General features: G+C 41.9%; 1 protein-coding gene across 12 annotated transcripts in view; it reads right to left on the bottom strand.

Moving 5' to 3' along the window:
- Window positions 1-13,709, bottom strand: part of LOC147030343 (la-related protein 4B-like) — a 146,004-nt gene that overhangs the window by 118,851 nt on the left and 13,444 nt on the right. The window contains exon 2 of one of the 12 annotated variants that reach the window (XM_085874276.1): window positions 8,826-8,908. The exons of 10 other annotated variants lie outside the window; for them this stretch is intronic. In XM_085874276.1, the coding sequence (XP_085730402.1) occupies window positions 8,826-8,908 (83 nt within the window). Of the gene's footprint in view, window positions 1-8,825; window positions 8,914-13,709 lie in introns of those variants that run through there. One more of the 12 variants, XM_085874279.1, reaches the window with a different exon arrangement.

Genomic DNA, 13,709 nt, shown 5'->3' with positions numbered 1-13,709 from the left:
TATATATATATATATATATATATATATATATATATATATATATATATATATATATATATATATATATATAGCTGCTGAACCACATGAACAATGACATCAATTCGCTCCGCCCACTCCCCCCTCCCCCCCCTCCCCACAGCCAATTTCGCTATAGATGACCCTCAAAAATGTTCATACTCATCGGGTAAAGCAGTCCACGGATGCAATTATGACGTCATCACGAAGCCACCGATGACCGTCAAATAAATAGGGGCAATGCCCCTGGGCACTAACTTTGTAGAATAATGATACTGAGGAGGAAGTAAATGTGGGACGGAATCAGCAAAATGTACCAATTAACCAATGTTACAGCAAACACCTATTTTGGGTTGAAACCCTCACCTATAAATCCCCCAAGACCCCGATCTCTTTTAATGTTGTGAAAAAGCTTTACTACATCACGGGTGAAGAAGTTGGTGGTAAAGTTTCATTGGAATTGTGCATGTAGTTTGAGAAGAAAGCAAATACATGTTTTGGGGGGAAACCCCCCACCTCATATACCCCAATTTTTTTTACAATCTTTGGAGCATCACAGGTGATGAAGGTAGCAGTCAAGTTTCATTGGAAACATGTGTGAAGTTTTCTAAGAAGAAAGCAAATGCCTCTTTTGGGGGGGGGAGGAAAACCCCCATAAAAACTCCCTTTGTCAACCCCCTCGGACCCCAAATTATTTTTTAATGCCATGAACAAACTTTAGTACATCACAGGTGATGAAAGTTGTGGTCAAGTTTCATCAGAATTGCATGTGTAGTTTCTAAGAAGTAAATACGTATTTTTGAGAGCAACCCACGTCGACCCCCTTTTATTTGGGCCACATTTTGTTATGCCATGAACAAACATTGTTACATACAGGGTGATGAAGGTTACGGTAAAGTTTCATAAAAATCGTACTTGAAGTTTCAGAAAAGTTGCAAGTATTTGCGGATGGATGGATGGATGGATGACGCGCCATCCCTTAAGCTCCACGGAATTACGTTTTGGGAAAGCTTGAATAAACAAACAAACAAATAAAAAAATTACCCCCAGTTGGGGGTGATGGTTATCTCTGAAGCTCTATAGATGTGGATCTCTGATCAGCTTAGAATGGCTTCGATGTCGTCTTGTCTTTTGGTTCAACGTACAGACGAAAGCCCGGGAGTAAAAAGGATAGAAAACCTCAGAAATCAAACTACATTTCTGAGTTGTCCAGAGATAGATTTTGAAAATGGTTGATTTGGAACATTTATGACCAATGTGTCTTCATAAGGATAGAAACCGGACCTCAGAAATCAAACCGCATTTCTGAGTCATAAATGGTGGATGATTTCACAAGTTTACAGCATCAGTGACCTTGACATCAGTGACCTTACAGCCCAGGCTCCAGAGCAGCCCAGACCGATTGACTGACTCCCTTTTTATGCGCTCCGGCACGGCTCAACCCTCCCCCACTCGGCGCGCTGCCCAGCGCATCAGTGGGTGGGGGGCATGACCCCTCCTCCACTGAGAATCCAGGAGCAGAGGGTTGTTGTTGTTGTTCTCTGCAGAGCCGTAGTAATCCGTTGTTGTCGTTGTTGCTGTCAAAGCTGGTGGTGTTACAAATAGGAAATCCTAACTATCAAAAGTAACTCACAGCGCATGAACATTTATTTACCCATTAGACAAGGGAAAGGAAACTATCTATAAAACACATACTTACCGATATAACTGCTCTATAGGACCTGTATGTTGTGTGCTCATGGCTTCCAGATTCGCAACAGTACGACGTCATAATTATCATTAAAACATTCTACATGAGTATTCACACCTATGGTGAAAATTGTGTCGATTTTAGAAGCGGTTGGAGAGAAAATTAGCATGGACAGATGTACGTATGCACGGTTGAAGAACCCGAAAACATAATGCCTGTGGCAACTGTCAGCAGAGGCATTAAACAAACAAACAAAAAATAATAACAATAAAAAATAAATAAGGGGGAGGGGGAACAAATGAGGAGGTGAGCAGCGATTCTGGATTTTGGGAGTTTCACCAGAAGGGGGTTGCTGGTGGACCACATGCATCTTGCAAAAACCTGGGGGGGGGGGAGGGTGTGATGGGAAAAGCTTCCAATTATCTCAGTCTGCAGAGAGAAAATATCTGCTACATGCCCTGATTTGAAGGATGTTACGGCTGAGGGTGGAGTCATCAGAATTTCCGTGGCGTGTGGAGCTGTGGAGGAGGTTATGCAGCCATCTGGCAAACCATGTGTTTCTGCACGAGGAGCAGATGTGCTGCAGTGCCGAAAGACACACGGGAAGCGAACGTGCTGCAGAATCGAAGCCACTGTGCAGTGCAGGTGTGGGGAAATCCGTCCATGTGTGCGAGTGAAAGGATGAGTATATCACCAGTGCTTGTGCACGGTTAGCATGGAACGTGAGGATGTTGGAGGAACACGTGTGTGTGTGTGTGTGTGTGTGTGTGTGTGTGTGTGTGTGTGTGTGTGTGTGTGTGTGTGTGTGTGTGTGTGTGTGTGTGTGTGTGTGTGTGTGTGTGTGTGTGTGTGTGTGTGTGTGTGTGTGTGGAGGAGGCGGGACTTTGCCAGGTAGACAGCATGGGTTTTTATTGTTAAATCCTCCCGTCCGGTTTTATGTAGAGCATAGCAGTTAAAATGAAAGCGTTGCTATTTGGGTGCGTTTATTTAATACTACTAATAATAATTATTTCTTTAAAAATAAATAAATAAATAAAAATTCGCCCTGGTATGCTGTGCCTTCCCTCGACCTCCCCCCAAACCACATCCACCAGCATACAACTCTGAGGTGGAGAAGAGGAAGTGGCCTCAAAGAATGTGTGAATTGGACAAATTAAAGCTTTAAAAAAATTTTTTTATTTTTTTTAAGCAGTTGGAACTGCTTCTGGAATCAATTCTGCAATTTGTCTCAGGTTAAGAGATTCTAGAGCTTATCATACATGTGGAAATTAAAAGGCATGAACACTGACATGTCTGACGATTGATGGAAAACGCCCCCCCCTTCACATCCTCTTCCCCCATGCTCACCTTCTCCCAGAATCCCTCCACCCAGTCTGTGAGGTGGCCAGGCATTGTTCAGTACGACTCATTTGAACATGCCATTTTAGCCTCTCCAATTTCGTTCAATCCTGAATTGATGCTGGTATATGAGGACAAATCGCACCCCCCCCCCGACAACTTTGTCTCCAATCCCCCGATCAAACACATGTCCAGAACACCCCCACCCCCTTCCCCTTCCCACTATCCCCCTCCCTCCACCATTCTCCCTCGCTCAGACAGTGTAAAGTGACATGTGGTGAAGCCTCGCTCGTTCTCCCACATCCCACCACCCCCCCCCCCAACAATATCCCCATCTGCAAAGCAGGAGGTGGGGCAAGGTGCAAAACTATCCTGGGGAGTGGATACTTTATACCAAGTGCAAGTGAGCCCTATGGGTGGAAGGGTGTACCTGGTATATGAAAGCAAACGCATGGTAGTGGATGGGGGTGGGATGGTCGTTGGAGAGGGGGTTATAGTGAACAAAACACCACGCTGAGGAAGTGAACAGTCTTCATGGTAAATTTGAGTCCCATGGGTCAAAACATGTTGCCAGCACATCAGAACACACACACACACACACACACACACACACACACACACACACACACACACACACACACACACACACACACACACACACACACACACACACACACACACACACACACACACACACACACACACACACACAAAGTTTCCTGCAAAATGCCATGATAGTGGAAACCAATGGCCAATGGGAAAGTGGTGGGGGAAAAAAAGTGTTTATTTTCTTGAAGCCCAGGAACCAACACAATTGAAACTAGCAGGGCACTCGATAGAGCGCATCTATTATTTTTTTTTTTTCTGTCATTGTGTATTATGCATTATTACCTCTGCCACCGAAGGTTAAAGAAGGTCATGTTGTCACCCTTGTGTCTGTTTGTGTGCAGAATGTATCAAAAAGTTGTGGACAGATCCGGATGAAACTTGGTGTACATGTTGGGTGTGTGGCAGGAACGAATTGATTCGATTTTGGTGAAGATCCGAATCCGGATCTGGATACGGGAATTATTTAATTTCAAAGTGATTCTTCACCATTGAGAGATCGAGTCAAAAACGATATAGTACTGTATAACATGATATTTCAAAAATGTAATGGACCCGATATGTTCTCGTGGATCAGGCATTATGCGGCGGACGTATGCGCTCTATCGAGTGCCCTTCTAGTTACATCATCGATTCATTCAGAGAATCTGAAGAACTTCCCTGGCCACATTCTACAGATCATTTGCTCTCAAACATCGTTACACCACCAGGTCAGCTTGTGAAGTTCCTTACAAGCTTAACATCTGGCAAGCAAGGCTGTGCTCAACTAACCACTAAAAAGGGAAAGGTTGATGAACTCTACTGGCCAAGACATTTGCTATGCAGTTAGTGGTGGCCAGGGAAAGTGCTGAAACATCTCCTCTTGGTTATGACTCTTCGGCACATCACAGGAAGTGAGTGCTGAAGTGGAGTATACTCAATCACTTTGGGCATTGTGTATTATATTCGACCCTGCTGGAGCTGTAAACAGCAATGTGTAACCATGTCAAAGAAAATGAGTCTTCTACTAGTCACTGTTGATAAAACAAAGAAACGTTATCATTTCTGCTGGGATAACTTTGACATGATGAAATCTTTAACAATGAAGATGAGAGCACTGAAGATGAAGAACAGACAATGTTATTGATGAAAAATTGTGCATCGTCGTCTTCCAACTGAAACAAAATGTTTGAAGTAAAGTAAAGTATTCATTTTTGTTCTAAATTTGCATGCATGTCTGTCATGCCTTAATGGTATCATTCCTATAAATTGTAATTATGAGTGTGAGCAGGTACATACATGCTACAGGGAATGTTTTGCTTAAGTATTTTGAGTAGCTACGTCCCATTTTAAGAACATATATACAATTATGGTTTGGAGAGTTTATTTGTTCCCCGATATTACATGTTACTCGAAGTTTTGTGCAGTATGCTACTGACAAAGGAACTCATTTATTGTCATCTCTAAGTAACAATCGTGTTGATATTGAATGTTAACTTGACATTCATTCCAGATAAAAATATTGAAAAATGCATTCGGTTGCCTCAGAATAGGGAAAAAAATTGGACACATCCAAATGTTTGAAACATTGCTTCGTACCTCCATCATCTGCGATGGACAGAGGTTACGTTTTCAACCCTGTGTGTATGTGCAGGATATCTCGAAAGTTGTGGACGGATTCAGATGAAATTTGGTGGGCAGGTGGGGTATGTGACAAAGCCGAATCGATTCGATTTTGGTGAAGATCCAGATACGAGGATTTTCAAAGCGATTCTTCACCAGAAAGATAGGGCCAAAAATGATCTCAAAAAGTTATGGACAGATTCTGATGAAACTTGGTGGACGAGTTGGTTCAATGGACAAGAACAAGCCGATTATATTTTGGTTCTGATCCGAATCCAGATCCGGCCCATCAGTGGGATACAAACCGTAAACATATTCCAGAGTCCAGACAGATAAAGGGTGTGTGATAGTAAGAAAGCAAGCAAACAAACAAACAAAAAAGCCAAAACACTCATCAGCAATAACTGTGCCAAGAAAGGATATTTAGCTCACCACACTCAAATCAAATGACCAAAATCATGTTTCTATCCTGATTGTGACAATCCATTTGGACAAACTGATTCACAGGCCTATTCTTGAATGTTATGAGTATTTTGCCTTCTTCCACCACAAGATCAGCCAACTGGAAGTTTCCTAATGATACTGTAGTAAGTTCTATAAAATAAAATGATCGCCAATATATTAGAATGGGAAAACTATAACGGCACTCAGAAGAGCGCATACCTCTGCCAGGCTGAACAGTTTATGTTTTGTATCTCACTGATAAGCCAGATCTGGATCCGGACCTGAACCAAAATGTAATCTGCTTGTTGTCACTGAAACCACTCATCCACCTAGCTTTGTCACAACTCATCCACAACTTTTTAGCCCTCGTTGGACTTGGTCCGAAACGGAGGCTATGGATTTGGTCTTGATTTTCATGTCTGTGCGTGCGTCCGCAACCATATCTCAGACATGTATGGACCAATTTTATTTGTACTTGGCACAAAGACAACACAAGATGGTATACATATGGATGTCATTATTTAGTTTTTTTCGACATCAGATTCAAAATGGCCCACTGTTCATGTTGGTTAAAATAAAAATTAAAAAACCCCGATGTTACTTGTTGAAATATGCTATATGTCATTTTTGGCACGATCTCAATCCATGGTGAAGAATCACATATAAATAAAAACGTATCTGGATCTAAACCAAAATCGAAGAGATTCATCCTCGTCACACACCCAACCAGTCCACTAAGTTTGGTCCAAATCAATCCATAACTTTTTGAGATATCCTGTTCACAGACACAGACAAAAAACAGACAGGGGTGAAAACATAACCTCTGTCCACCTTTAGGGGCGAAGGTAATAATCGATATAAAATATGGCAATTACACTGAACAACAAATTTCAAAATTTTTTTTTTACTGGAGATGTGTAAAGTGATTAAGACTAATTTGGGTACGCTGATTTCAAAAATCATAACCGTTTTGCTGTATCACGTCAGGATTTTCAGGAACAGAAATATTCCCATTGCCTAGAAGTCAGGATTTCAATGAAATTTACATATGTCTTTAACATGTCTATTTCGTACAATTGTTGTTAACTTGTGTTATATTTCTTTCTTTCAGATAAAGATGAGTAGGCGTTCCTGTACCAATCATCCTGACAACTTCTGTTATGTCTGTGGTCGGTATACCAAAAAAGATCAACAGCGAAGTTTATCTACAGCAGTGAAAATGAAGGCCGCCTACTTTCACTACTTCGGGTGTAAGGTGGGGGACCAAGAACAGAGCTGGGCACCACACATCTGCTGCACAAGCTGTCACACAACCTTGACTCAGTGGTTGGTGGGCAAGCGCGCGAGCATGCCATTTGCGGTGCCCATGATATGGCGTGAGCCGCAGCATCATCATGATGATTGTTATTTCTGCTGCACAAGCATCGCCGGCTTCAACAAGAAGAATAAAGGTCACATCAAGTACACTGACTGCGTCTCTGCTCGTAAACCTGTGCCTCATGATGACGAGAACCCCGTTCCAACACCTCCAGCTGATCAGAACATAGCTGTAAAGCAGTGGTGAAGAGGATGGTGATGATGAACCTTTTGAACCCGACACTCAAGAATCACACCTTCTGAACCAGGGAGACTTAAATGATCTTGTAAGAGATCTCTCGCTGTCAAAGGCGAAGGCAGAGCTGCTTGGATCAAGGCTGCAGCAGTGGAATCTACTTGAACCTAACACCAAGATATCCTTGTTCAGAGCACGTCACAGAGACATGGCTGAGTTCTTTGAGATGGAAGACACGATGACATTCTGTAGTGACATCAACGGTCTGTTGAAAGAACTTGGGTGTGATCACGATCCTGCAGACTGGCGCCTCTTCATTGACTCGGGGAAGAACAGCTTGAAGGCTGTTTTGCTCCACAATGGCAACGAGAAACCATCAGTCCCACTGGCTCACGCGTTCGGCATGACAGAGACCTATGAGACTATGCGGCAGCTGCTTGATTCCATCAAGTACAATGACTTCAACTGGCACATCTGCGGAGACTTGAAAGTGGTGGCGCTGTTGTTAGGGCTGCAGTCAGGCTACACGAAATACATGTGCTTCCTTTGTCTCTGGGATAGCAGAGACGACAAGAATCACTGGACGAAGAAAGATTGGGAAGAGCGAAAAGAGCATGTACCTGGTCGACACAACGTGAAGCATGTCGCCCTTGTCGACCCAGCCAAGGTTTTCCTTCCACCACTCCACATAAAGCTCGGCTTGATGAAAAGTTTTGTACGGGCAATGGATCTGAATGGGCGTGGGTTTTTATACCTCAAGGAAAAGTTTGGCAACACCTTGTCGGAGGCCAAGATCAAGGCTGGTGTCTTTGTTGGACCGCAAATCCGACAGATTACGAAGGACGAAACTTTTCCAACAATTCTAAACCCCAAAGAGCTGGCAGCGTGGAGGAGCTTCAAAGCTGTGACGGACAACTTCTTGGGGAACGAGCGCGCGGACAACTATGAAGAAATAGTGCAGCAGCTGCTGGAGTCCTTCAGGAAACTTGGCTCCAGGATGTCCCTGAAAATCCATTTCCTACACCAGCACCGGAACTTCTTCCCTGACAACTTGGGAGCAGTCTCGGACGAGCACGGCGAGCGATTCCACCAAGAAATTTCACTCATGGAGACACGTTACCAAGGGCGGCACAACCCGAACATGATGGGCGATTTCTGCTGGTTCCTGCATCGTGAAACTGACACAGAGCAGCACAAACGCAAAGCCAAATGCCTAAAGCATTTTTAATTACATTCTAGTGGAGTTTTTCTGTAATTTCTATAATTTTGAAGCATTCATGATGAAATAAATGAATAAATGAATTTTTGTAAATTTCATTGAAATCCTGACTTCTAGGCAATGGGAATATTTCTGTTACTGAAAATCCTGACGTGATACAGCAAAACGGTTATGATTTTTGAAATCAGCGTACCCAAATTAGTCTAAATCACTTTACACATCTCCAGTAAAAAATTTTTGTTGTTCAGTGTTATCGATGTATGATCATTATAGAATTAAACAGATGGGTCAATCTCCTCCAAATTTTACATACTATACATACTCAGGGTACCCACGGTCAGGTCATGGGCATCAAATACCTCCTCCCACCAGCGAGTGTGGTGAGACGACTTGTGGTTTGCGCCTACAGATGGAGTGGTGAAAGAGCTTTAACCATCGACCCCTGCCAGGAGGAGGGGGTAGTGAGATCAGGGAAACTATGCAAAACAAATCCTCTCACTCCCATAGGTAACAAGTATTAGTGTCAACCAATTTATAAAAAAATATATATAAAAATTAATGGAATGGTGCAGAACATCATTCAAGTAGTGTAAATACACATATCCAACCAACAAAATTTTGCTAAAATTACTTTTATTATACGGGTCAGTTTCCACAACAAAGTCGTACTAAAATTCAGCGATCCTCTTTGGGTCCATACGTCTGAAACTTGTGGAATCAAAAAAATATAAAATTAAATCAATTTTTTTTTTCAAATGGCTTGGCCAATCTCAGTTACGTGCTAGGGTACTCAGTCAGGTCAGGGGTAGAAAATACCCCACCCCAAAACCCCCACAAGGGTGGGAAGATTTGCAATTTTCACGTGTATTCCTGTAATAAGTGGTTTAACTACTGAGTTCCCAGAAGAGGGGGTATTGAAACTTTCTTTCACTCCCGTAAGGAACGGGTATTACAAGTCGGATAAACTCCAAAGACAACATTTCATATCATACTAAAATGCACAATTTGGTGTCTAATACATTTGGACGTTACTATGAAATCTCAAACAAGATTGACAAGAGGACGATGGGTCACACAATGGAGGTTGTAGCAACTTAAATTCTACCACCCCCTCCCCCCTCCAAGGTAATTCTCCACCTTGGGCAATATCCATGTTACAGTATTGAGATAGCTTTTTGTGGAATTTTTCCAAGGTCACTTCTAAAAACAAAAGTAACAATGATAAAAGCATAATATTAATGCTAATAATATCTATCACCCCTCCCCAAGGGGTTTTTCCTACTTGAACAAGCGCCGTGTAAATGTGTACAATAATAACTTGTTGTGGAGTTTTGTGGGGTGCCCCTGCCAGAAGGAAAATATTATACACCACAAACACGTATGATTACCTATTTAAATTCACTACAGCTGTTTCAAACTAAAGTAAAAGGGAGGAAACCAGACATTCTTGAGGCATTACATGCTTATTGCATCCCCCACAGACCAATGGACCTGAGCCGAGATCTACTGTAATTTATATACGGGTAATTCCATGGAAAAAAGTTACCTGGTGGCTATTTTTTGAAAGTACATTTTTCATTAAACCTTATATACCATATGACAGATCATGAATTGAAAAAGTGGTTTAACTGGTTTTTATTCAAGTTGAAATGTGTCTACACCCCTGTTTTGGCCAGTCATTCATCAAGCAGCGTCTGTATACATTGTGGTAGCATCTCTGGACATTTATTAATAAACGTCCAGAGATGTTACGTCCGTTCCATTACATTTGCCATAGTACTGCCTACTCGGTATCATTAATTCCTCAAATAAATACTGGGAATACAATGACTTACCTATACCAAGCTGCTATACCAGATTTAGTCTTCTGTCGTAGAACACTGCACATAAATTTGTGAGCAAAACAATCATCATGCTAAAGGGGGTATTTTGATGGTTACATCCGTTACGAAGATTCATCATACCGTAGCACTCAGGCAAACATTCTTAATCTCATACAATTACCATTTCCTGGCACCTTTGCGTTCACTGCACACAATAAACTAATACATTTGGTACGATAACCTTGTTCTTCATTAAATATTTTTGAGAACTGCAAATAAGTTCTGTCTGAATGTTACGTCCGTTACGGTGGAATTACCCTCACCGCAGAGAGAAGGAGAGGGGGAGCACTCGGTAGAGTGCAAAACCTCCGCCGCCAATACTGCTAGGTCACTCAAGTGAACCTGATATCCTACTCATTCAATTTGATGTCAACAGTGCTCACAGAGTTAGTTTCCAACTTTCCCTTTTACTTTTAACTTTTACATATTCAATTCATTCGTCATAACTAGATTCCTTGAGAGAGAAATTGATTTTACGTGGGTATATCCACCTGAAATTCCAAAATCAGCCGCAATTATAAATTTTAGCATGTTTTTTGTTGGAAATCACTTATAACATGTAGAAATGCAAAAAAAAAAAAAAAAAAAAAAAAAAAAACGAAATTTTGTTGAAAAAAAAGGTGCAAAAAATTTCTCTAACTTTTTTTTGGGGTGGGGGGGTTGGAAATCACTTAAAACATGTAGAAATGCAAAAAAAAAAATCAAATATTTTTTCAAAATGGCCGCCATAGCGGCCATATTGGATTTTGGACGAAGTCCAAAATCTAATGGCATGATCCTTGGACCAGACCTAACCCCCCCACCAAGTTTTGTCGAAATCCGTCGAGGAGTTTTTCCGTAATACTGTTCACAAACAAACTAGAACGGGCACTCATAGAGCGCATACCTTCGCCGCCACTACTTTTTTTGTTCGTGGTACGAGTGTGGGGAACTGGTTTCATATGAATGGTCTTATGACACAAACCACATATCTATAATGTCATGATCCCCCCCCTGACTTTCGGGGGCTACGGACTAAACAACAATCAACTCACGTCGTTTTGGCGAGTCTTCACTCGCAAGCTCGGTGAATACAACGTTTCAACAAGAGAAGGTAATCTCGTTTTCAAGGTCGTGACCCCCCTGACCGGTAACAAGAGTATGGGCGTCATTGTGTCATATTGCATATCACAAGATGAGGCGTTGAATTCTGAACATTTTGGCGTTAGTTGCATGCAAATTGACCGTGTTATCGTGAAAAGATGATTTTGACCTTTTCGTGACCTTGACCTTTGACCCGAACGATCCCAAAATCTAATCGAATGCCTCCTGGCTAATAACCAATCATCCCACCAAATTTCATGCAATTCAGTTTAATACTTTTTGAGTTATACGAATCACAAGATTACAAATAAATAAATAAATAAATAAATAAATACACGCCGACCAAAACATAACCTTTCGCAGAATGCGAAGGTAACAAGCAGTCATAGACTGGTACTTATGAAATCGTCAACTTGACCTCTGACCTTGCCTAATAAAAGCTGTCTAGACGCAAACCAGAAGTTTCTACGATGATTCTGTATCAAACCATCAAAAATCGTAACGTCGACCGAAGCAAAAATCTCCATTTCTCCACGCAACTCAACGACGCCTCTGCTCGAGTGCACTGCATCATGGGACGACCCGTGACGCGGCAAGTGAAATATTTTTTATACAATCTTAAAACGTCTCCAAAATATCCGATTTTTACCAGAATTTCGACAACCGAGTTTTAAGCGTCCTAGCAATCGCAAAAACCGAAGACAAAATTAAAATCGAAGTTAAAACGAACTCGTAACATCGAGCGAAGCAAAAATACTCCATTTCTCCACGTGAATTTACGGAATTATGTTTGACCGCACTGTGACCTTTGACCGATTTTGACCAAAATCTAATCAGCCTAGCCATCACCCTCCTGAATCACATGGTGTAATTTGACATTGGTAGCTTCTTCCGTTCGAGTTATCGTGCCTACAAACAAACAAACAGAAACGGAAGTCATCAATATACTTACGAAATCTTTAGATTTCGTAAGTAACAAACAGAAAGGGGTGAAAACAGTAACCTCCAATGGCAGAGGTGAATAACAACAGTACCCCCTCCCCACCCCACCCCCCCCCCAGTAGGGAGAGGGTGTACTAGTTTGGTAAACCTTAAAGACAACATTTCATATCCATAAAAAAAAGAAGAAAGCCACTCGGTAGAGCGCATACCGCCACAGGCTGAACAGTTTACGTTTTGTATCCCACCGATAAGTCAGCATATCCAGATCTGGCCTGAACAAAAATATAAATCGGAATAAGATTTAATTAAAACACCCCTTTTGAAGATAATTAACGGCCTTATTTAATTATATACTTCATCAGGCGATCCTCAGCCACTTCGCTGTCTGGGGTCTTAAGGCGTTCCCGGGCAACCTCGCTGGGGTCTGAAGCCACCATGTTTTTTGGCCTGCTCAACCTTACCTTAATATGGAACAGGCCGCAACTTGGAATAAGCTGTTTATCATAGCTACGAGTCGCTGGGTACATTGCAATTAAATGCTTATAAAAACACTCGGAGACATCAGCGTTCTTTGTTTTATTTAATTACCGCACATGCGATCGCCACGAGTATCTGTTAAACCAAGAAGAATTACAAAATTTAAGCTCCAGAATCAAACTTACAAGCAGTTCCGACTCTGAGACTTGTCTACGTGTCCAATTCTGACATATGCGACATTTTGGGCGTCTCCGGGAGGTGTATGTTTAATAATATAAGGGTATGTTCTTTTGAACATAAGAGTCCCCTCGGACCATGAAGCTATCGATCTTGTTGTTAAAGGCCATTATGGGAACACAGAAAAAAGGGGCTAAAGGTTTAAACATGTATTAAACAAGCAGCGTCATCATGGTTGGCGTCTCGCAATATAATATATTAGTGCGATTAAAAATACCATTTTTTCCTCGCATCTTCATGTCTGTCAAAAAACCAGTGTCAAGGTGCACAACTACAGCTCATAACCTATCCATTGAGGTGTTTTTCACCCCCCTGCTTTCCCATTTTCACGCCACTTCTTCTTTTGGCTAACTCCCGTTAGGGGTCGCCACAGCGGATCAACCATGTCCATTTTGCTCTATCCTCCACAACTTCCATTGACACCCTGATATCCTCTGTCGGATATCTTCCAGTTTGTTTTCACGCCACTGTCCACACAAAATTCATCAATCAATTCTATACAGAGTCCAGGGGACTCAATGACTGTTCGGTGATTACCAATTGCATGCCAAGGGAGCAGTTTCATAAGAGTGCTTTCTTAAACACTTAATCCACTTAGTGTTCGTCATGTTTGTTCTAGCT

Source organism: Eptatretus burgeri, chromosome 3 (genome assembly GCF_056783735.1).
Source record: "Eptatretus burgeri isolate ZD-2024b chromosome 3, Ebu_testis_v1, whole genome shotgun sequence".
NCBI lineage: Eukaryota > Metazoa > Chordata > Myxini > Myxiniformes > Myxinidae > Eptatretus > Eptatretus burgeri.
Note: the sequence above shows the minus strand (reverse complement) of the source record. Positions and strands in the feature narration are given on the sequence as shown.